Raw genomic sequence first — 25,240 nt, forward strand, 5'->3', positions numbered from 1 at the left:
TAACTAGATTACTTCACTAGTTACTGCATTTGAAAAGTAACTTCACTACTAGTTACTTTACTTTCCATTTTTTTAAGCAAATGTCCAAATTAACCGCAAAGATACATGGACAAACATCATGGCCCTTTCATCACTTTATTTTCAATGTTCAATAAAGCGCATCTCTTAACCTTTCCACATACTGTATTGTAATTGTAAACATGTAAAACAAAATGGCATATAAAACTCAGCCATTAACTTGAACGAACATTAACCCTGTTCACACTGTCTGACCAAAGAAATATGCCTCACTTTAAAATCCACAAACAACAGGATACAAGAGGCTGTGTATGGTGGGGACATTCAGGTCAAACAGCATAACACATTGAAAACAGGCTTTTGGAAACATGAGACCCCACTAAACCAAATGGGGGCCGACTCCTAAGAACAAAACCAGCTTGTTATAGGAATCATTGTAGTGGTTTAAGAAAAATAGAAAAATGAATGGCACTTTTTCCCATAAAATAGAAACAGAAATGCACTTAACCCAAAAAATAGAAACTGAAAATGCAATTAAATAAACAGAAAATCCACTTCATCATTGCCTAAATAAACAGAAAGTGCACTATATCCTATGAAGTTTATCATTTTTCTCTATTCCCTAACCCTTCAAAATAGCGATTGTATCACATGAGTAAAAGTCTCTGCAATATTTTACCCGACAGCCTGTTTCTCCTTGGGGTCAGAACAATACTGCCCAGGCTGAAAAGCCTTTTGACAGTGTTGTAACTTGTTTTATTACATGATTTACTCTTATTGTGAAGAGCATGTAAACAGGAAACAATCAACAGAGGAAAGACTCGGCGAACACGTTGATATGCTTTTTATTTTTGTGGAGTTAAAAATGAAGTACATGCAGTGTGCTTGCTGCACAAGTCTCTCTAGAGCCTTGCTGCGCATCGCCACACCGAATAAAAAGGACAAGACACAACAATAAGAATAGGATTGTATTTGATGACAGACAACGAATATAATACTGACAATACTTGTAATATTTGCTTGTTCATTGTCAGTCAGGAGTGTGTAAAACAGTAAGTGACACAAATACTGTATGGTGCTCGATAAACGGTTTCCAAATGGTCATAGAAGTGACAGCACAGACTTTGATTTGATTTCAAGTGAAATTAACAGTAATTTGCAAACTACTCAGTGAATTTCGAAACAATAACATACAAAAAACAAAAGCAGAACATTTGTTTTACAATCTCACAGTTTCATTTGTATACAGAAAAAAAAAATCTGTGTGTTTAACGTATGTAAGGTCCTGCAACTTATCAAAAAGAGAAACCCTTTAATGTTTATATTTCCATGCCTCTATAAGAGGCTTGTGTAGTTATTTGTACTGGTCTCATCTGTTTCCCACTGGTGATGGTAGCTGACGTCTCGTCTTCTCATAAAGCTTTGAAGAAGTCTTTCATCTGTGTACGAGAAGACACAAAACACATCGAACGTCAGATCAGAAAATGTAAATGATTCTCCGTGGATCAAAGACTGTGAGGATGAGAAATATGATGCAAACATTAGGCCGAGGCCTTTGTGTAGTTTAATCTGGTAGCAGCCAGTATATCAGTGCAATAAATAAACATACCTTTCTTATAATTTCCTCCTGCATCTCTGGGTCACTCTGAAACTCCACACTGGCATCCAGTTGCAACACAGGTATCCGTTTCAACTTCTCAAAATGTAATCTGAAAAGAGAGAGTTGACCACCTCAGACCACACACTGCTGACCGGCATCTGTTCACGGCCGAGCAACAAACAGCTGCAAGGAAAGGCATTTGAAATGGCAATGGACCAACAGGAATGCGTAGTGCATCCTGTATTACAGTGGCCGTACCACCACTGAATTTATTTTGTTTTCAGACAAGATTCTGCTAGGATCCTTTAAAAAGGTTAGAACAGCTAAATACCAATTTTAAGTGTAATATCCCCACTTATGTTTTAGACGGTGCACATGAACAGCCACCTGATTAAGAAAATAACTCTAAAATGGTCTTTCATTGTGACTTTACACTTCAAAAGACCATGGGATTTTTTTTACATTTCAGTGGTCACTGAAACTATTTAAAACATACGAGTCTGAAGAAGACAACAACCATTTCACCCTCATTAGCACTCACTCAGTGCTCTTCTCAACAAGCCACCTCTCATGTTGAACATGCAGCTTATCCAGATAGTCCAGTTTCACTCCTTTCTCTTCTGCCCTGCCCCGGTGCTCCAGACGCTCCATACATTTCTGACAAACAACAAAAGATATGATGCGTTTGTGTCTTTTTCCAAGATTAAATGTGAACTATGTCCTTTTAATATATCTTGTTACAGCAACAATAATACAATACAAACAACTACCATAAGATGAAAATGGGATGTGATGCAAACAACTCACAAGTTGTTCGATTAAATCTTGTGTGTTCATACCTTTGGTGGAGCCCTGAGGTAGATAATGCCCTCTAGCTCCACCTGGTGTCCAAACTGTTCCACCAGGAGGGAGTGCCAGTCCTGGTAGACTGCCCACTCTGTTGAGTTGATACAACCCAGCTCAAACATGTTCAGGGCAAAGATGTATCTGACAGGACACAGAGTCAAGTTTAGTTCAAGCAAACCGAATAAAGGAGCATGTACAAGGCAAGGCAAGTTTATTTGTATAGCACATTTCAACAACAAGGCGATTCAAAATGCTTCACATAAAACCATTAAAAGCATCAAAACATAATGCAGATTTAAAAACAGTTAAGAAAACATTAAAACAGTCAAAAAGCAAAACAAAAAAAATTAAAGTTGAAAAAGCAAAATAAAAAATAATAGTTTCATTAAAGTTGCAGTGCAGTTCAAGAAATAAAATGCAGTAGTGAGATGCAGTAATTGAATCTGGTTCAGTTAAAGGCAGCAGCAAACAGAAAAGTCTTCAATGTGGACTTAAAGGAGCTGAGGGTCTCAGCAGACCTGCAGCTTTCAGGGACCTTGTTCCAGATATGTGGAGCAGAAAAGCTGAACGCTGCTTCTCCATGTTTAGTTCTGACTCTTGGACCAGAAAGTAGACCCGTCCCAGATGACCTGAGGGGCCGGGATGGTTCATAAGGTAGCAGCAGATCACAAACATACTTAGGCCCTAAACCATTCAGTGCTGTATAAACCAGCAGCAGGATTTTAAAGTCAATTCTTTGTTTGACAGGGAGCCAGTGCAAAGACCTCAGTACTGGAGTGATGTGATCCACTTTCCTGGTCTTAGTGAGGACTTGAGCTGCAGCGTTCTGAATCAGCTGCAGCTTTCTGATTGACTTTTTACAGAGGCCTGTGAACACACCGTTACAGTAGTCAAGTCTACTGGAGATAAATGCATGGACAAGTTTCTCCAGATCCTGTTGAGACATAAGTCCTCTAACCTTTGATATATTCTTCAGGTGATAGTAGGCTGATTTTGTAATTGTCTTGATATGGCTGTTCAGGTTGAGGTCGGAATCCATAACTACACCTAGATTTCTAGCTTGGTTTGAGGTTTTTAACATTAGTGATTGAAGCTGAGCGCCGACTTTCAATCGTTCGTCCTTGGGACCAAAAACAATTACTTCTGTTTTATCTTGATTTAATTGAAGACAATTCTGGCACATCCAGTTATTGATTTCTTCAATGCATTTAGCCAGCCCTTGTATGGGACTATAGTCCCCTGGTGATATAGTTATGTAGAGTTGTGTGTCATCTGCATAATTATGATAACACACATTGTTGTTTTTCATAATCTGAGCCAGTGGAAGCATGTAGATGTTGAACAGAATGTCATCCTAGTCAGCTCTGATGTGTAATTAGCTTCCGACACAAAGTATTGCCGGTCCTTCAAGTAGGATTCAAACCAGTTAAGTGCTGCGCCAGAGAATCCTACCCAGACTTTCAGTCTGCCTAGTTGTATGTCATGATCAACCGTGTCGAATGCAGCACTGAGATCCAGTAATATTAAGACTGAAGTTCTGCCACTGTCTGTGTTTAAGTAGATGTTGTTGAAAACCTTAACAAGAGCAGTTTCAGTACTGTGGTGCTGACGAAAGCCGGACTGGAAGACATCAAAACAGTTATTTTCAGCTAAGAAGTTGTTCAGCTGTTGAAAAACCACCTTTTCCATTATTTTACTTAAGAATGGGAGGTTTGATATTGGTCTATAGTTTTTCAATATTTCGGGGTCTAAACTAGCCTTCTTTAGAAGTGGTTTAATAACTGCAGTTTTTAGGGCTTGTGGGAAGACACCTGAGAGAAGGGATGTGTTTACAATTTGTAAAAGATCAGCGGTCATGCAGTGTGAAATATTTTTGAAAAAGTGTGTTGGTAGAATATCCAAGCAGCAGGAGGATGTGTTCAGATGTTGTATAATGTCTTCTAGGCTTCTTTGGTTAATTGAGTGAAATTGTGTCATGATATTTGAATGGATGCTATTTAAAGATGGGGACAACACATATCCTGTGGTTGGTGTGGAGCCACCGACTGCTTGTCTAATTCTCTGAATTTTATCAGCAAAATAGGAGGCAAATTGATTGCAAATGGTAGCAAATAAGGCGCGTGTATTGTTTTTATTTTTGGTTATGATGTCAGAGAAGAAGGCCTGTCTTGCATTTATAAGTTCCAAATTATAATTGTAAAGTCTCTCTTTATAGACACCACAGTGAACCTGGAGATTAGTTTTTCGCCACCTGCGTTCAGCTTTCCGACACTTTCTTTTCTCTATTCTGACCAGCGTGGCATTTCTCCAAGGGGATCTTTTCTTACCCAAGACAACCTTCACCTTAGTGGGTGCAATGGCATCAATAACATTTTTAACTTTAGAATTGAAGCCATCCACAAGCTCATTGACTGAGATGCAAGAGAGGCCTGGTGTGGAGCAGAACTTCTGAATAAATAGTTCACTGGTGTTTTCAGTGATGTAACGCTTCGTCACAACCTTGGTTTGGACATTTGTGTGTAGAGAGATTGCACTCTCAAAGAAAACACAGGAATGATCAGAGAGTGCAACATCAGTCACAGCAACCTTGGAAATGTCCAGACCTTTGGTGATGATTAGGTCTAGAGTGTGCACCTTGTTGTGGGTGGGACCTGTTACATGCTGAGTCATGTCATAGTTATCAAGGACACCACATAGCTCTATAGACCCTCTGTCCTGGGGATTATCAACATGGATATTAAAATCACCAACAATGACAACACAATCAAAATCAATACAGATTATAGACAACAGTTCAGTAAACTCATCAAAGAAAGTTGCACAGTATTTAGGTGGTCTGTAAATGTTGAGGAATAAAACTTGCGTGGAATTGAGAGCCACATATTCAAAGGAAGTAAAATGACCAAAAGACATCTGCTTGCATTGAAGAGACTCATTATATAAAATAGCAACTCCACCTCCTTTCTTATGCGCTCTTGTTTCACTCATGAAGCTGAAGTTGGGAGGTGTTGCTTCAATAAGAACATATGTACTGTTATCTTGGTCTAACCAAGTTTCGGTTAAAAACAAAAAATCAAGTTTGTGCCTAATAATGAATTCATTGATTAAAAATGTTTTTCCTGACAGAGACCTGACATTTAATAAAGCTAAGTTTAATGTGCTTAAAACTATATTTGCCCTATTTCTTTGGACAGGCTGACGAGGAATGAATGTTAAATTGGATAAGTTTGCAGATTTACTAATGTTTCTTCGCAGCCTCACCTTTCCTTTTCGATAAGTCAGGACAGGAATTAAGAAGGCTAACTTCCTACAGGGCCCCGACTGTTCCTGTAGATAATCAGTGGTGTCATTAACCTTGTAGTCCGGACCCAAAAGAGATCAATCAATGTCTTTATCAGGTCGTGGAGACAGAGGATGGTTGTGGAGATGTTGTGGAGGCGGGAGAGGGGCACGGCGCTTTAACTTCGGTGTTTGCGTCAAAGCACTTAGAACCAGTGACGGAGGTCTAGCTGGAGGGGTTTCAGCACGGGAAGTGGTTTTGCGGAGGGGAGTGAATTTGGTTCCAGCAATGACCATCTCGTTCATGCAGTCAGTGAACTCCATGAGGGGGGAGGATGGAGAGAGTAGAGAGGAGAGGGACCTGGATGAAGTGTGGGGGGTGGAAGTAGGTGCTGGTGAGGGAAGTAAAGACTCGTCCTCTCCGAGAGGGGTATCAGTCCTTGATGATGAGGGTGGAGACTCCTCCTCTTGGCTCTCCTTTGGCTTCCTTCCCATGAGGTCTCCACGGCGATGCTGTGTGGTTATCTCTTGTTTAGATTTCTCTTGTCTCCTGTCCTTGGCAGTGGGAACAGACGAGTGACGCAGGAAGAAAAATAAGTTAGAGGTGAAGAGTTTTACCCCTGACTTGTTCAGGCAAACTCCATCTGCCTTAAAAAGATGTATACGCTCCCAGAAAATGTAAAAAATGTCGATAAAATGTACTGTATGGTCAGTACATGCAGTTGACAGCCATCTGTTCAGTTCAAACAGCCTGCTGAATCTTTCATCTCCTCTCCTTGCTGGTGGAAGAGGGCCACTGATAAACACCTCAGCATTGACAGAGTTGACTGTGTTTAACAAGTCAATAAAGTCTCGCTTCAGAACTTCAGACTCTTGTTTCACAATATCACAGCTTCCCGTATGCACAATGAGGTTTTTCACCGTGGGATGGTCAGCCATGATGTCCAGATTTTATCTCTCATGTTAAACACCATATCTGTCGGAAAGCAGAGTATTTTGGTATTCTTGCTGCACATTGTTCGGACATCTTTTACAGCATAGTCTTCAACAATCAGAGTCTCAGGCCCAGTCTTTTCCTGCGGCCTTTTATGTTCGGTTCTTACCCTGCTTTGTGAAGATAGCTGCTTATCCATATCATCAGATTTAGGATCCTGCGACAGTGGAGCGAATCTGTTTTTAAGTTGTAGCCTTGGTTGTTGTGGAGTTTCTTTACTGGTTTTACTTTTCCCAGCTGTTTTCTGCTGTGTACAGCTGCGTATCGGGGTTGAGGAGGAATTTTGCCTGCGTGGTAGTGCAGGCCAGCCAGTCGCATCAGAGATCTCAGGGTGCTGGGTTCTGCCTGTTAGTTGTCCTGTTAGTCGTCCTCCCACATCCCGAGGGTGTGAATGCCTCTTCGCCTTTGCACCGAGAGAGTTCCAGGGAGGACTACCATTTGAGGTTTCGTTAACAGCTGCATAGTCCTCCTGTTTCTTGGTAGGCCTAGTGGTGCTAGTTAGCTGTGTCTTAGCTTGCATTTGTACAAGATTTTGAGTCCATGGTAAAGTGGTATCATTCTGACACAGTCCATTTACCTCCACGTTCACTTCTATTCGGTAGATTTTTGTTTCCAAAACTGCAATCTTCTGCAGGAGTTTGTATTAGTTGTCCATGGAGAGAGATGTCATCTTGCTGCTCCTTAGCTTTAGCTCAGCTGCTAAGTAGCCTTTAGCTTAGCTGCTAAGTAGCCTATAGCAATTTATCTTTAAACCAGCGGAATTAGGGCAATAGCCAGCCAAATCTATAGAAAAATAGAGTCCCAGTGGTTTTCAAGTGTCCGGGAGCTGCTGCTCAAAGATTCTCACAGAAGAAAAGACAAGAATATCAGAAGGAAGTGCAGAAAAATGCAAACAGAGGCGAGAGCAAGCAGAAAGGCGTCTGCACTGTAAGAAAGCAGGAAAGCAGTAGTAAGTAGTGCATAGTATAAATCTATATGATGCTGAGCATCATATAGATCACAGGTCTCAGGGGTCTTCTCAAAACTAGTTTCACTGACCTGATTTGATTTTCACAAGCCGGTCCTATCGTTCACCCACCTGTCGCTGTAGATGGAGCGCTCATACACCTGGACAGGTGTTCCCTCTGAGCGGAGCAGGTGAGCCGGAGGAGGCTGCAGCTGCGTTCTCAGGCGGCTCATGCAGGAAAACGTCTGGAACGTGTACGACCAGCGCTGAGGGTCCTGGTACATCATCTGCAGCAGGTTGCTGACTGTCGCCTGCGGGGGCGCGGCTGTCCCCTGTCAAAGACATGAGCGGAGACGGTCAGCTTGGCTTCCCCTTGATTCTTGTTTGGGGATCAGATGTTGAGGTCAGTAAGTGTGCACACACCTGCAAGGTCCCACTCTCAATGTGCTGCCACTGGCTGACAGGTTCTGCCACCACCTCCAAGTCTGGACAAGCTGACTGCATGAGTCTTGCAATGGTCGACTTGCCGACAGCTGATATGTGAGAGGAAGGGATACAGGAGACCACACTATTAGCTTGGGACAAAATGAGGTCCTATTTTGAAATAGTGTTCATGTGATGTCACTGATTATTTATTTTTTTACCAATGTTGCCCTCGATGGAAACCCTCTTCACTCGAGTTGCTCCAATCTCTGTTGAACTTGACAGGCACCTCGACCCAGAAACACTGGTTGACTTGTTCGCCATGCTAACGATACTCATGCTAGTTGTCTGTGTTACGGCGGTGTTTCCAACTCGCAGGCGGATGTCACGCGTCCTCCTCTGTGGAGGCACATTGTACCCAAAACTCATGACCTGTGTCGAGCTAGAGTTTAACTTGGAGACACGGCTGAACAGATCGCATCGACAGACGGCAGACATCATGACAGACACACGAACAGATACAAAGCATTTAAAGCATGAACGTAGTGCTTGTATTCAGTCTGTGGTCGTGGATAGTTGAGCCTTTCCAGCTTCCTGAAATGTTCCAGGTCAGAGTTCTTCACGGTTTTTCCTCTTGCTGGAGACAAAACAACAAAACAGGATGAATGTTTCGCATACGAAATGTGTTTTATTTATATTTATAATTTTCTCTCAGACTCGTTCCTTCTTACCCATCAGATAAAAAGCACGGTAGCTGAACTTCTCCGCTGTAGATTCCATGTTGAGTCCCATCTTCTCCATCATCTTGTCCAGGTTTTTGACAGTGCGGGTGAAGCTATAGAGCAGACAGCCTTCACAGGTCGGAAACATTTGGAACGACGCTTTGAAGTTGGAGACTGAGGAGAGAAACTGTATATTTATCCTCTACACTGGAAATCTAAGAAGGTTCTTCTGGTAAACTTTCCAGAAACTGATTTTGTGTTTGATATAATCCAGCGATGTCATCAGACAGGACAGATGTTATCTTCCCTTTCCCTGTGCTGTAGAGGTTGTGTTTGTTTATAACAGTGATGATGAAAGTGCACAGCCATGCTATCAACCCTGTAAGGCTGTACTGTTGCAGAAGAAAATAACTTATAAACCAAATCACAATTAAACAGTTCACCTGATGATGGAATTAGATGAGAAGTCAGAGGATTTTCAAATGAAACAGCTTTTTTTTTGCAGCTTTTAATAATCAGAAACATGATCTCTCTGACTGGATTCTCTGACTAACAGAACTAACAAAACAAAGATGTAGAAACTCCAGCATAGTGTTGGATCCGGTAACTTACATGACGTTAAGATGGTATTGTCTTCAAATTCTAGGTTGGTCCTTATAGTCAAGCAGCTTCCATTTCTGAGAAAGAGACAAGAGGAAGAGCTGAGTTTACATTCTAACAGCTGTTTTAAAACTTCTCATCCAGGTCAGCCTCGAAAGTTAAGATTCGTCCCACTGCTGAACACTGAGTGATCCGTTTGAAAGCTCGGTAAGGTTTAGGGCAGGGGTGTCAAACTCATTTTAGTGAAGGGGCCACATACTGCCCATTTTGAACTCAAGTGGGCAGGACCAGTAAAATCACAGCATAATAACGCATACATAATGACAATATGTCTCTATGTTTAAATCATTGGTGAAGGTTTTTGCATGATGAACCCTATTTAATAAGGTCTTTCTACAATAAACTAGAAACATGAAGACCAAAAATTCAGACATCAGCCCACTGTTTATCTGCCTGGGCTCTCCTCTGCAGATTCCCTTGCAGTTGAGCAAAATCTCTAGTAATGTCAGTTGTCGAAATAATTGCGACTGTGTTTCAATTGTTAGCATGCCCGACTTTCAATCAGAGGATCAGTGGTTCGAGCCCCAACTCAGCAATTTTGTTTTTTCTATTTTAAGAATTAGTCCGCGGGCCGGACTGGACCCCCTGGTGGGCCGTATCCGGCCCGCGGGCCGTATGTTTGACACCCCTGGTTTAGGGTGTCCCTCCAGTGGAGAAAACACACTAAAGTGATCTCTAGGGTGTTCCTCCAGTGGAGAAAACATTTCAATCGTAGACATTTTAAATGTATATTTGTACATTGTTTGTCCATGTTAAATTGTTAACAACTCACAGATTGTTGTTCGTAGTCATAACAATTGTCTCGGGGTCGGATGGTGAACGGTTGATATCAATCCAGTAGCTCTTGATGTGCTTCAGAAGGCTGTTGTAGAATTCATTATCAGTGTAACCATAGAGGAAGTTTGACCTGTTGAACATCTGCACACAAACAGGAAGTCAGCTAGTGACAGCAGACAATAATGGGTCGAATATTGGACTAATTCTCTAATATAAAATCTTTTCAAATGGAACCATCTGGATGAAAAACATTCAGTCCACTCACTGCACGCTATATATATTTTTTAACCTGTTTCCCAAGTTGCAGCACTAATCCAAACACATTTGGTAACTACCTGGCTAGGAAACAGTCACATCTTGGGAAATGGTTGAAGTACTTTTTCATTGTGTTATCGTGTATTTATCTGATCTGTTTGCTCAGCTCTGACTCCAACGTAATGCTAATGATAAAGTGCATAAACTGAGGAAAAACTTCCCAAATAGATGAATTCTGCTTCAGTGCTAATGCTTCAAAGACAAACCCAGACAGATGAAGACTTACGATGGAGGGGTCAGCGAGAGACAAAGGTGTGATTAAAGGCTCGCATTCTTCAGGTGTCAGAGCCGAGCTGCTCAGAAACAGCGCCGCTACCAGGAAATGAGTGCTGAGCCACAGATTCATGATGCTCCAGCTGTGAAGAGAAACGCAGAGATCTCAGATGCTAGCTGCTCGTCAGAGAAGCAAAGATGTCTGAGGCTCATCGGACCTGGTCAGCCTTTTAAGAAGATGCTGGGGGCATCTGTTTTTTTCTCTTCAGTATTTACATAGAAAGCATTGACCCAGACTTAGGTATGTCATGTTTACCAGCATACATCCCTGCAGGTCCAAAGGGGATTTCAGGTTGGGGTGTAGATGTCATAACTACATTGCTGGGTTCGTGTATTAAGCTAATTATTTCCTGATTTGTTCAATAGTCCAGCACAGGATGGCTTCAATCCAACTCAAACTGGCCTGACCTCAGCCATACTGTTATAACACAGTGACTCATAAGTGGGCCCCCAGTAGGCATGCTATGCCCACAATGATCAGTACCTCGCCCTCACCTGGACCCCAAAATGTACGGTCTATTCATGCACCACATTTTGTAACGATAACGTAGCACACAGTGAACTGGGCTCCAATTTTCTGCTCACAATTTCCCCAAAGAAACATTGATGGTAGGCTGTTGGAGAAATATTGACGATCAGGGGAGTAAAAGATGTCATTTAATTGATAACTAGAAAATGATGTATACCCAGTGTGCACACGGTACCCCACAGAGTGGATTCTCATACGTGACATGCTGCTCAAATGTTAATATTCTTTATTTCCATGTTAAAGATAGATACATGTATTTCTTGTTGTGTTTGTCTGTTGGAGATGCTAATACTGTAGTTGTTGTTGGCAATTAGCACCAACAGACTAACAACCATAGGTAAACATTTGGATGCAACTCAGGCAAGTTCTGTCGCGTTTTTATTTTATAATCTTTTTCTCATGATTTATGGAAGTTTATGCTTGATGGACATCAGAGATGATGATTTCCCCAGAAGGTGTAAGTTGCATTGAATCATTAAAAGTGTGTTTCATGTTTGTATGTTGACTGAGTTATGACTCCTCACTGAGGAGGCGCTTCACAGTTAATAAAACCTTTATGGATTATGAATAAAAACGAGCAACACGTTCACTGTTTTGAGTCACTTTTTGTCTCTTTATTCAGTTTGAAATATTCATGAATTATCATGAATATTATTCATGTTATATTAATCATCATATGCGGGTATCTTACGCCCCTCGCCTTCAGCACAGAAACCTGCAGAGAGAGAAAGACAAAACCAAAGAAGTCAGTTGTGTCTGTCATCACACTTCTTCGTGTCATAGTTTAGTCAGACAGGTCTAAAAGGTGATCACCGTTCTTGGGGTCATAGATAAAGTCTGGCTCTCTGTTGAAGCCGAGGCAGCTCGCCTGCTTCCTGAAATGTTCCAGGTCAGAGTCCTTCACGGTTGTTCCTCTTGCTGGAGACAAAACAACAAAACAGGATGAATGTTTCGCATACGAAATGTGTTTTATTTATATTTATAATTTCCTCTCAGACTCGTTCCTTCTTACCCATCAGATAAAAAGCACGGTAGCTGAACTTCTCCGCTGTAGATTCCATGTTGAGTCCCATCTTCTCCATCATCTTGTCCAGGTTTTTGACAGTGCGGGTGAAGCTATAGAGCAGACAGCCTTCACAGGTCGGAAACATTTGGAACGACGCATTGAAGTGGGAGACTGAGGAGAGAAACTGTATATTAATCCTCTACACTGGAAATCTAAGAAGGTTCTTCTGGTAAACTTTCCAGAAACTGATTTTGTGTTTGATTTAATCCAGCGATGTCATGCAGGATGATATGTGTGATAAATCTGCAGCTTTTAATAATCAGAAACATGATCTCTCTGACTGGATTCTCTGGCTAACAGAACTAACAAAACAAAGATGTAGAAACTCCAGCATGGTGTTGGATCCGGTAACTTACATGACGTTAAGATGGTATTGTCTTCAATTTCTAGGTTGGTCCTTATAGTCAAGCAGGTTCCATTTCTGAGAAAGAGACAAGAGGAAGAGCTGAGTTTACATTCTAGCAGCTGTTTTAAAACTTCCCATCCAGGTCAGCCTCAAAAGTTAAGATTCCTCCCACTGCTGAACACTGAGTGATCCGTTTGAAAGCTCGGTAAGGTTTAGGGTGTCCCTCCAGTGGAGAAAACACACTAAAGTGATCTCTAGGGTGTTCCTCCAGTGGAGAAAACACACTAAAGTGATCTCTAGGGTGTTCCTCCAGTGGAGAAAACATTTCAATCGTAGACATTTTAAATGTATATTTGTACATTGTTTGTCCATGTTAAATTGTTAACAACTCACAGATTGTTGTCCGTAGTCATAACAATTGTCTCGGGGTCGGATGGTGAACGGTTGATATCAATCCAGTAGCTCTTGATGTGCTTCAGAAGGCTGTTGTAGAATTCATTATCAGTGTAACCATAGAGGAAGTTTGACCTGTTGAACATCTGCACACAAACAGGAAGTCAGCGAGTGACAGCAGACAATAATGGGTCGAATATTGGACTAATTCTCTAATATAAAATCTTTTCAAATGGAACCATCTGGATGAAAAACATTCAGTCCACTCACTGCACGCTATATATATTTTTTAACCTGTTTCCCAAGTTGCAGCACTAATCCAAACACATTTGGTACCTACCTGGATAGGAAACAGTCACATCTTGGGAAATGGTTGAAGTACTTTTTCATTGTGTTATCGTGTATTTATCTGATCTGTTTGCTCAGCTCTGACTCCAACGTAATGCTAATGCTAAAGTGCATAAACTGAGGAAAAATTTCCCAAATAGATGAATTCTGCTTCAGTGCTAATGCTTCATAGACAAACCCAGACAGATGAAGACTTACCATGGAGGGGTCAGCGAGAGACAAAGGTGTGATTAAAGGCTCGCATTCTTCAGGTGTCAGAGCCGAGCTGCTCAGAAACAGCACCGCTACCAGGAAATGAGTGCTGAGCCACAGATTCATGATGCTCCAGCTGTGAAGAGAAACGCAGAGATCTCAGATGCTAGCTGCTCGTCACAGAAGCAAAGATGTCTGAGGCTCATTGGACCTGGTCAGCCTTTTAAGAAGATGCTGGGGGCATCTGTTTTTTTCTCTTCAGTATTTACATAGAAAGCATTGACCCAGAATTAGGTAAGCCATGTTTACCAGCATACAAGTCCGAACAGGATTTCAGGTTGGGGTGTAGATGTCATAACTACATTGCTGGGTTCGTGTATTAAGCTAATTATTTCCTGAGTTATTCAATAGTCCAGCACAGGATGGCTTCAATCCAACTCAAACTGGCCTGACCTCAGCCAGTTATAACACAGTGACTCATAAGTGGGCCCCCAGTAGGCATGCTATGCCCACAATGATCAGTACCTCGCCCTCACCTGGACCCCAAAGTGTACGGTCTATTCATGCACCACATTTTGTAACGATAACGTAGCACACAGTGAGCTGGGCTCCAATTTTCTGCCCACAATTTCCCCAAAGAAACATTGATGGTAGGCTGTTGGAGAAATATTGACGATCAGGGGCGTCGTTAGGCCTATTTTAGAGGAAGTCCCCCTCAAATGTTCTTCAGCCCCCCAAAATAATTTGTCTTTATTGGCTTTAAATATATATAATTTTTTATTTTTTCATTTTGGTGATGTCATTAAATTGGGCAGGCTGCTGCGCTGGCTTTCTCACTCTGCCAAGTAACGTCTCTCATCAACGACAGCCAGGATTACAGCCAAAGAGTTTAGCTCAAAGTAAAGGATGCCCAGAGGGAGTGTAAGTACAGGTAGTTATGAATGTGTCTATCTGCAGTTGTTCACGATTGTTACCTGCTTAAATGTAGGTTTACTTGAGGCAAATGAAAGGGAATATTGTAGTGGGCTATGCTATGTTTTGTCCCTTGAATGGTATATTTGACACTGAACTAGTTCATCTTAATCTCAGTGATGGTGGCCAAATGAGCTGTTGGCTTCTGTTTTTCCCCAGTATTTCCAGACTAGAAAGCGTTCTCCCAGTAAGACATGTTTGCCACCATACCCCCCTGGAGGTCCAAAAGGTATTTCAGGTTCATGTAAGCTAATTATTTACTATTTTTTTTTAATTGTCCTTGGCCACTAACACAGACAACACACACTGAGTGTACAGAGCAGCACAGGATGGCTTCAATCCAGTTTGACTGGCACAGAGCCTGAACTCAGCCATACTATCATTAGTGGACACAGTGACTCCCAAGTGAATTAGGTAAGCATACCACCCTGCAGGTCCAACGGGGAATTATGGATGGGGTGCAGGACAAATAAGGACAAAGTTGGGTTCATGTATTAATTATGCAACTGACTGCAACTGCAACTGATTTGTTGCATAGTCATTGACCTACACCAGTGAGAAATACACTGAGTATACACTACCCATCAAAGGTTTGGGGTTACTTAGAAATGTCCTCATTTTTCAAAGAAAAGCAATGTTTTTTTCAATGAAGATAACATTAAATTAATCAGTAATGTTGCCTACCATCTATATGCAGATGATATCCAACTCCTTTAAACCCAGTGAGGCTTGCAGGTTAACCAGACAGCTTTCAATGCTATTAAGGACTGCACAGCAGTAAATTGCTTACAACTAAATGATAATAAGACGGAGGTTCTAGTTGTTGCACATGATGACGCTGTCCCTATGGTCAAGCAGAGCATTGGTCCACTCTCCTCTGCTGTTCACCTAAACCTGTGTAATCTCGGAGTAATATTTGACAAATCCTTTTCTGCGCACTCAGTCAATCTGCGATAAACCGGTTGCAGGTCATCCAAAATGCTGCTGCCAGATTACTGACAAGGACAAATAGATGGTCTCACATCACCCCCATTCTCAGGTCTCTTCACTGGCTCCCCGTAGAGCATAGGATCCACTTTAAATCCTCACCCTCACATACAGAGTACTACACGGTCAGACTCCTGCATATGTGGCTGAACTACTTCACCCTTATTCCACAGCCAACCAGTTAAACCTTCTGACCGTCCCACACACTCAACCACTCTGCCTGCACCCCTACAGTTTGCTGATTCTGGGATGTCTTTTAAAAAACAGCTAAAGACTTACCTGTTTACGCTGGCGTTTGGTTAAATAAATGCTTTTTATCTGTTTTATTGTGTTTTTTACTGCTCCATCTTTTAATGTGTTTTTTACTGTGTTCTTTAACTGTTGTAATGTTTTGGCCCCTGCCATTGCCAGTCTGGTGTTAACATGTTTTTTCCTGACTCCTGTACAGCACTTTGTGACCTTTTTATCTGTAAAATGTGCTTTATAAATAAACGTATTATTATCCTCTGACCTTTGACCCTCACATCAGTTCAGGAAAAAAACCTTTAACGGGCAGAAAAGCAACAGAGGAGGATCCCTCTCCCCGGATGGACAGAAGCAATAGATGTCACGTGTACAGAATGAACAACGTATCAGAGTTACAGCACATTCAATGAATATGACAGAAAATATTCATATAATGAATGATGAACTACCAAAAATATCAGCAACAGTGGATGTAATAGAATAATAAAAGCAGTAATGGTATTGGCAATACTAATAGCAATGCAACTAATAATAATAACCAGAAAACTTTGCAAGAAATTTCTATGGTGTGGCGGCTAAGACGTTGCATATATACGTCAACATTATAAGTAGTAAGATGTGTTATTGAGATTATTAAGGTACATTATATATATATATATATATATATATATATATATATATATATATATATGTACGCCATTATTACCATTAGTAAGATGTGTTATTGAGGTGTCATTTACTGTTTGTAATGGATTGAGAGCAGCTATTGCTTCATAGACACAGGTCACTAGTTACCAGTGTTGGGGTAGTTGCCTAAATAAACAGAAAGTGCACTATATCCTATGAAGTTTATCATTTTTCTCTATTCCCTAACCCTTCAAAATAGCGATTGTATCACATGAGTAAAAGTCTCTGCAATATTTTACCCGACAGCCTGTTTCTCCTTGGGGTCAGAACAATACTGCCCAGGCTGAAAAGCCTTTTGACAGTGTTGTAACTTGTTTTATTACATGATTTACTCTTATTGTGAAGAGCATGTAAACAGGAAACAATCAACAGAGGAAAGACTCGGCGAACACGTTGATATGCTTTTTATTTTTGTGGAGTTAAAAATGAAGTACATGCAGTGTGCTTGCTGCACAAGTCTCTCTAGAGCCTTGCTGCGCATCGCCACACCGAATAAAAAGGACAAGACACAACAATAAGAATAGGATTGTATTTGATGACAGACAACGAATATAATACTGACAATACTTGTAATATTTGCTTGTTCATTGTCAGTCAGGAGTGTGTAAAACAGTAAGTGACACAAATACTGTATGGTGCTCGATAAACGGTTTCCAAATGGTCATAGAAGTGACAGCACAGACTTTGATTTGATTTCAAGTGAAATTAACAGTAATTTGCAAACTACTCAGTGAATTTCGAAACAATAACATACAAAAAACAAAAGCAGAACATTTGTTTTACAATCTCACAGTTTCATTTGTATACAGAAAAAAAAAATCTGTGTGTTTAACGTATGTAAGGTCCTGCAACTTATCAAAAAGAGAAACCCTTTAATGTTTATATTTCCATGCCTCTATAAGAGGCTTGTGTAGTTATTTGTACTGGTCTCATCTGTTTCCCACTGGTGATGGTAGCTGACGTCTCGTCTTCTCATAAAGCTTTGAAGAAGTCTTTCATCTGTGTACGAGAAGACACAAAACACATCGAACGTCAGATCAGAAAATGTAAATGATTCTCCGTGGATCAAAGACTGTGAGGATGAGAAATATGATGCAAACATTAGGCCGAGGCCTTTGTGTAGTTTAATCTGGTAGCAGCCAGTATATCAGTGCAATAAATAAACATACCTTTCTTATAATTTCCTCCTGCATCTCTGGGTCACTCTGAAACTCCACACTGGCATCCAGTTGCAACACAGGTATCCGTTTCAACTTCTCAAAATGTAATCTGAAAAGAGAGAGTTGACCACCTCAGACCACACACTGCTGACCGGCATCTGTTCACGGCCGAGCAACAAACAGCTGCAAGGAAAGGCATTTGAAATGGCAATGGACCAACAGGAATGCGTAGTGCATCCTGTATTACAGTGGCCGTACCACCACTGAATTTATTTTGTTTTCAGACAAGATTCTGCTAGGATCCTTTAAAAAGGTTAGAACAGCTAAATACCAATTTTAAGTGTAATATCCCCACTTATGTTTTAGACGGTGCACATGAACAGCCACCTGATTAAGAAAATAACTCTAAAATGGTCTTTCATTGTGACTTTACACTTCAAAAGACCATGGGATTTTTTTTACATTTCAGTGGTCACTGAAACTATTTAAAACATACGAGTCTGAAGAAGACAACAAACATTTCACCCTCATTAGCACTCACTCAGTGCTCTTCTCAACAAGCCACCTCTCATGTTGAACATGCAGCTTATCCAGATAGTCCAGTTTCACTCCTTTCTCTTCTGCCCTGCCCCGGTGCTCCAGACGCTCCATACATTTCTGACAAACAACAAAAGATATGATGCGTTTATGTCTTTTTCCAAGATTAAATGTGAACTATGTCCTTTTAATATATCTTGTTACAGCAACAATAATACAATACAAACAACTACCATAAGATGAAAATGGGATGTGATGCAAACAACTCACAAGTTGTTCGATTAAATCTTGTGTGTTCATACCTTTAGTGGAGCCCTGAGGTAGATAATGCCCTCTAGCTTCACCTGGTGTCCAAACTGTTCCACCAGGAGGGAGTGCCAGTCCTGGTAGACTGCCCACTCTGTTGAGTTGATACAACCCAGCTCAAACATGTTCAGGGCAAAGATGTATCTGACAGGACACAGAGTCAAGTTTAGTTCAAGCAAACCGAATAAAGGAGCATGTACAAGGCAAGGCAAGTTTATTTGTATAGCACATTTCAACAACAAGGCGATTCAAAATGCTTCACATAAAACCATTAAAAGCATCAAAACATAATGCAGATTTAAAAACAGTTAAGAAAACATTAAAACAGTCAAAAAGCAAAACAAAAAAAATTAAAGTTGAAAAAGCAAAATAAAAAATAATAGTTTCATTAAAGTTGCAGTGCAGTTCAAGAAATAAAATGCAGTAGTGAGATGCAGTAATTGAATCTGGTTCAGTTAAAGGCAGCAGCAAACAGAAAAGTCTTCAATGTGGACTTAAAGGAGCTGAGGGTCTCAGCAGACCTGCAGCTTTCAGGGACCTTGTTCCAGATATGTGGAGCAGAAAAGCTGAACGCTGCTTCTCCATGTTTAGTTCTGACTCTTGGACCAGAAAGTAGACCCGTCCCAGATGACCTGAGGGGCCGGGATGGTTCATAAGGTAGCAGCAGATCACAAACATACTTAGGCCCTAAACCATTCAGTGCTGTATAAACCAGCAGCAGGATTTTAAAGTCAATTCTTTGTTTGACAGGGAGCCAGTGCAAAGACCTCAGTACTGGAGTGATGTGATCCACTTTCCTGGTCTTAGTGAGGACTTGAGCTGCAGCGTTCTGAATCAGCTGCAGCTTTCTGATTGACTTTTTACAGAGGCCTGTGAACACACCGTTACAGTAGTCAAGTCTACTGAAGATAAATGCATGGACAAGTTTCTCCAGATCCTGTTGAGACATAAGTCCTCTAACCCTTGATATATTCTTCAGGTGATAGTAGGCTGATTTTGTAATTGTCTTGATATGGCTGTTCAGGTTGAGGTCGGAATCCATAACTACACCTAGATTTCTAGCTTGGTTTGAGGTTTTTAACATTAGTGATTGAAGCTGAGCGCCGACTTTCAATCGTTCGTCCTTGGGACCAAAAACAATTACTTCTGTTTTATCTTGATTTAATTGAAGACAATTCTGGCACATCCAGTTATTGATTTCTTCAATGCATTTAGCCAGCCCTTGTATGGGACTATAGTCCCCTGGTGGTATAGTTATGTAGAGTTGTGTGTCACCTGCATAATTATGATAACACACATTGTTGTTTTTCATAATCTGAGCCAGTGGAAGCATGTAGATGTTGAACAGAATGTCATCCTAGTCAGCTCTGATGTGTAATTAGCTTCCGACACAAAGTATTGTCGGTCCTTCAAGTAGGATTCAAACCAGTTAAGTGCTGCGCCAGAGAATCCTACCCAGACTTTCAGTCTGCCTAGTTGTATGTCATGATCAACCGTGTCGAATGCAGCACTGAGATCCAGTAATATTAAGACTGAAGTTCTGCCACTGTCTGTGTTTAAGTAGATGTTGTTGAAAACCTTAACAAGAGCAGTTTCAGTACTGTGGTGCTGACGAAAGCCGGACTGGAAGACATCAAAACAGTTATTTTCAGCTAAGAAGTTGTTCAGCTGTTGAAAAACCACCTTTTCCATTATTTTACTTAAGAATGGGAGGTTTGATATTGGTCTATAGTTTTTCAATATTTCGGGGTCTAAACTAGCCTTCTTTAGAAGTGGTTTAATAACTGCAGTTTTTAGGGCTTGTGGGAAGACACCTGAGAGAAGGGATGTGTTTACAATTTGTAAAAGATCAGCGGTCATGCAGTGTGAAATATTTTTGAAAAAGTGTGTTGGTAGAATATCCAAGCAGCAGGAGGATGTGTTCAGATGTTGTATAATGTCTTCTAGGCTTCTTTGGTTAATTGAGTGAAATTGTGTCATGATATTTGAATGGATGCTATTTAAAGATGGGGACAACACATATCCTGTGGTTGGTGTGGAGCCACCGACTGCTTGTCTAATTCTCTGAATTTTATCAGCAAAATAGGAGGCAAATTGATTGCAAATGGTAGCAAATAAGGCGCGTGTATTGTTTTTATTTTTGGTTATGATGTCAGAGAAGAAGGCCTGTCTTGCATTTATAAGTTCCAAATTATAATTGTAAAGTCTCTCTTTATAGACACCACAGTGAACCTGGAGATTAGTTTTTCGCCACCTGCGTTCAGCTTTCCGACACTTTCTTTTCTCTATTCTGACCAGCGTGGCATTTCTCCAAGGGGATCTTTTCTTACCCAAGACAACCTTCACCTTAGTGGGTGCAATGGCATCAATAACATTTTTAACTTTAGAATTGAAGCCATCCACAAGCTCATTGACTGAGATGCAAGAGAGGCCTGGTGTGGAGCAGAACTTCTGAATAAATAGTTCACTGGTGTTTTCAGTGATGTAACGCTTTGTCACAACCTTGGTTTGGACATTTGTGTGTAGAGAGATTGCACTCTCAAAGAAAACACAGGAATGATCAGAGAGTGCAACATCAGTCACAGCAACCTTGGAAATGTCCAGACCTTTGGTGATGATTAGGTCTAGAGTGTGCACCTTGTTGTGGGTGGGACCTGTTACATGCTGAGTCATGTCATAGTTATCAAGGACACCACATAGCTCTATAGACCCTCTGTCCTGGGGATTATCAACATGGATATTAAAATCACCAACAATGACAACACAATCAAAATCAATACAGATTATAGACAACAGTTCAGTAAACTCATCAAAGAAAGTTGCACAGTATTTAGGTGGTCTGTAAATGTTGAGGAATAAAACTTGCGTGGAATTGAGAGCCACATATTCAAAGGAAGTAAAATGACCAAAAGACATCTGCTTGCATTGAAGAGACTCATTATATAAAATAGCAACTCCACCTCCTTTCTTATGCGCTCTTGTTTCACTCATGAAGCTGAAGTTGGGAGGTGTTGCTTCAATAAGAACATATGTACTGTTATCTTGGTCTAACCAAGTTTCGGTTAAAAACAAAAAATCAAGTTTGTGCCTAATAATGAATTCATTGATTAAAAATGTTTTTCCTGACAGAGACCTGACATTTAATAAAGCTAAGTTTAATGTGCTTAAAACTATATTTGCCCTATTTCTTTGGACAGGCTGACGAGGAATGAATGTTAAATTGGATAAGTTTGCAGATTTACTAATGTTTCTTCGCAGCCTCACCTTTCCTTTTCGATAAGTCAGGACAGGAATTAAGAAGGCTAACTTCCTACAGGGCCCCGACTGTTCCTGTAGATAATCAGTGGTGTCATTAACCTTGTAGTCCGGACCCAAAAGAGATCAATCAATGTCTTTATCAGGTCGTGGAGACAGAGGATGGTTGTGGAGATGTTGTGGAGGCGGGAGAGGGGCACGGCGCTTTAACTTCGGTGTTTGCGTCAAAGCACTTAGAACCAGTGACGGAGGTCTAGCTGGAGGGGTTTCAGCACGGGAAGTGGTTTTGCGGAGGGGAGTGAATTTGGTTCCAGCAATGACCATCTCGTTCATGCAGTCAGTGAACTCCATGAGGGGGGAGGATGGAGAGAGTAGAGAGGAGAGGGACCTGGATGAAGTGTGGGGGGTGGAAGTAGGTGCTGGTGAGGGAAGTAAAGACTCGTCCTCTCCGAGAGGGGTATCAGTCCTTGATGATGAGGGTGGAGACTCCTCCTCTTGGCTCTCCTTTGGCTTCCTTCCCATGAGGTCTCCACGGCGATGCTGTGTGGTTATCTCTTGTTTAGATTTCTCTTGTCTCCTGTCCTTGGCAGTGGGAACAGACGAGTGACGCAGGAAGAAAAATAAGTTAGAGGTGAAGAGTTTTACCCCTGACTTGTTCAGGCAAACTCCATCTGCCTTAAAAAGATGTATACGCTCCCAGAAAATGTAAAAAATGTCGATAAAATGTACTGTATGGTCAGTACATGCAGTTGACAGCCATCTGTTCAGTTCAAACAGCCTGCTGAATCTTTCATCTCCTCTCCTTGCTGGTGGAAGAGGGCCACTGATAAACACCTCAGCATTGACAGAGTTGACTGTGTTTAACAAGTCAATAAAGTCTCGCTTCAGAACTTCAGACTCTTGTTTCACAATATCACAGCTTCCCGTATGCACAATGAGGTTTTTCACCGTGGGATGGTCAGCCATGATGTCCAGATTTTATCTCTCATGTTAAACACCATATCTGTCGGAAAGCAGAGTATTTTGGTATTCTTGCTGCACATTGTTCGGACATCTTTTACAGCATAGTCTTCAACAATCAGAGTCTCAGGCCCAGTCTTTTCCTGCGGCCTTTTATGTTCGGTTCTTACCCTGCTTTGTGAAGATAGCTGCTTATCCATATCATCAGATTTAGGATCCTGCGACAGTGGAGCGAATCTGTTTTTAAGTTGTAGCCTTGGTTGTTGTGGAGTTTCTTTACTGGTTTTACTTTTCCCAGCTGTTTTCTGCTGTGTACAGCTGCGTATCGGGGTTGAGGAGGAATTTTGCCTGCGTGGTAGTGCAGGCCAGCCAGTCGCATCAGAGATCTCAGGGTGCTGGGTTCTGCCTGTTAGTTGTCCTGTTAGTCGTCCTCCCACATCCCGAGGGTGTGAATGCCTCTTCGCCTTTGCACCGAGAGAGTTCCAGGGAGGACTACCATTTGAGGTTTCGTTAACAGCTGCATAGTCCTCCTGTTTCTTGGTAGGCCTAGTGGTGCTAGTTAGCTGTGTCTTAGCTTGCATTTGTACAAGATTTTGAGTCCATGGTAAAGTGGTTTCATTCTGACACAGTCCATTTACCTCCACGTTCACTTCTATTCGGTAGATTTTTGTTTCCAAAACTGCAATCTTCTGCAGGAGTTTGTAGTAGTTGTCCATGGAGAGAGATGTCATCTTGCTGCTCCTTAGCTTTAGCTCAGCTGCTAAGTAGCCTTTAGCTTAGCTGCTAAGTAGCCTATAGCAATTTATCTTTAAACCAGCGGAATTAGGGCAATAGCCAGCCAAATCTATAGAAAAATAGAGTCCCAGTGGTTTTCAAGTGTCCGGGAGCTGCTGCTCAAAGATTCTCACAGAAGAAAAGACAAGAATATCAGAAGGAAGTGCAGAAAAATGCAAACAGAGGCGAGAGCAAGCAGAAAGGCGTCTGCACTGTAAGAAAGCAGGAAAGCAGTAGTAAGTAGTGCATAGTATAAATCTATATGATGCTGAGCATCATATAGATCACAGGTCTCAGGGGTCTTCTCAAAACTAGTTTCACTGACCTGATTTGATTTTCACAAGCCGGTCCTATCGTTCACCCACCTGTCGCTGTAGATGGAGCGCTCATACACCTGGACAGGTGTTCCCTCTGAGCGGAGCAGGTGAGCCGGAGGAGGCTGCAGCTGCGTTCTCAGGCGGCTCATGCAGGAAAACGCCTGGAACGTGTACGACCAGCGCTGAGGGTCCTGGTACATCATCTGCAGCAGGTTGCTGACTGTCGCCTGCGGGGGCGCGGCTGTCCCCTGTCAAAGACATGAGCGGAGACGGTCAGCTTGGCTTCCCCTTGATTCTTGTTTGGGGATCAGATGTTGAGGTCAGTAAGTGTGCACACACCTGCAAGGTCCCACTCTCAATGTGCTGCCACTGGCTGACAGGTTCTGCCACCACCTCCCAGTCTGGACAAGCTGACTGCATGAGTCTTGCAATGGTCGACTTGCCGACAGCTGATATGTGAGAGGAAGGGATACAGGAGACCACACTATTAGCTTGGGACAAAATGAGGTCCTATTTTGAAATAGTGTTCATGTGATGTCACTGATTATTTATTTTTTTACCAATGTTGCCCTCGATGGAAACCCTCTTCACTCGAGTTGCTCCAATCTCTGTTGAACTTGACAGGCACCTCGACCCAGAAACACTGGTTGACTTGTTCGCCATGCTAACGATACTTATGCTAGTTGTCTGTGTTACGGCGGTGTTTCCAACTCGCAGGCGGATGTCACGCGTCCTCCTCTGTGGAGGCACATTGTACCCAAAACTCATGACCTGTGTCGAGCTAGAGTTTAACTTGGAGACACGGCTGAACAGCCCGCATCGACAGACGGCAGACATCATGACAGACACACGAACAGATACAAAGCATTTAAAGCATGAACGTAGTGCTTGTATTCAGTCTGTGGTCGTGGATAGTTGAGCCTTTCCAGCTTCCTGAAATGTTCCAGGTCAGAGTCCTTCACGGTTGTTCCTCTTGCTGGAGACAAAACAACAAAACAGGATGAATGTTTCGCATACGAAATGTGTTTATTCATATTTATAATTTTCTCTCAGACTCGTTCCTTCTTACCCATCAGATAAAAAGCACGGTAGCTGAACTTCTCCGCTGTAGATTCCATGTTGAGTCCCATCTTCTCCATCATCTTGTCCAGGTTTTTGACAGTGCGGGTGAAGCTATAGAGCAGACAGCCTTCACAGGTCGGAAACATTTGGAACGACGCTTTGAAGTTGGAGACTGAGGAGAGAAACTGTATATTTATCCTCTACACTGGAAATCTAAGAAGGTTCTTCTGGTAAACTTTCCAGAAACTGA

At 41.7% G+C, this 25,240-nt stretch overlaps 2 protein-coding genes across 2 annotated transcripts; both read right to left on the reverse strand.

Annotated features, from left to right (window-relative positions):
- Nucleotides 1–956: 956 nt before the first annotated feature.
- Nucleotides 957–8,430, reverse strand: LOC306740222 (deoxycytidine kinase 2-like; the record flags this gene model as incomplete). Its single annotated transcript, XM_079222323.1, has 7 exons — nucleotides 957–1,457; nucleotides 1,628–1,727; nucleotides 2,160–2,275; nucleotides 2,458–2,605; nucleotides 7,816–8,015; nucleotides 8,107–8,216; nucleotides 8,328–8,430. The coding sequence occupies 7 exons, from the start codon at nucleotides 8,428–8,430 to the stop codon at nucleotides 1,431–1,433; spliced, it is 804 nt and encodes a 267-aa protein (XP_079078449.1). The 3' UTR covers nucleotides 957–1,430.
- An 8,687-nt stretch (nucleotides 8,431–17,117) lies between these two features.
- On the reverse strand, nucleotides 17,118–24,591 carry LOC306740223 (deoxycytidine kinase 2-like; the record flags this gene model as incomplete). The annotated part of the gene is made up of 7 exons (XM_079222324.1): nucleotides 17,118–17,618; nucleotides 17,789–17,888; nucleotides 18,321–18,436; nucleotides 18,619–18,766; nucleotides 23,977–24,176; nucleotides 24,268–24,377; nucleotides 24,489–24,591. The coding sequence occupies 7 exons, from the start codon at nucleotides 24,589–24,591 to the stop codon at nucleotides 17,592–17,594; spliced, it is 804 nt and encodes a 267-aa protein (XP_079078450.1). The 3' UTR covers nucleotides 17,118–17,591.
- Between the last annotated feature and the right edge of the window lie 649 nt (nucleotides 24,592–25,240).

The sequence above is a fragment of the Taurulus bubalis genome (genome assembly GCF_910589615.1).
Source record: "Taurulus bubalis genome assembly, chromosome: 8".
In the NCBI taxonomy this organism is placed as follows: Eukaryota; Metazoa; Chordata; class Actinopteri; order Perciformes; family Cottidae; genus Taurulus; species Taurulus bubalis.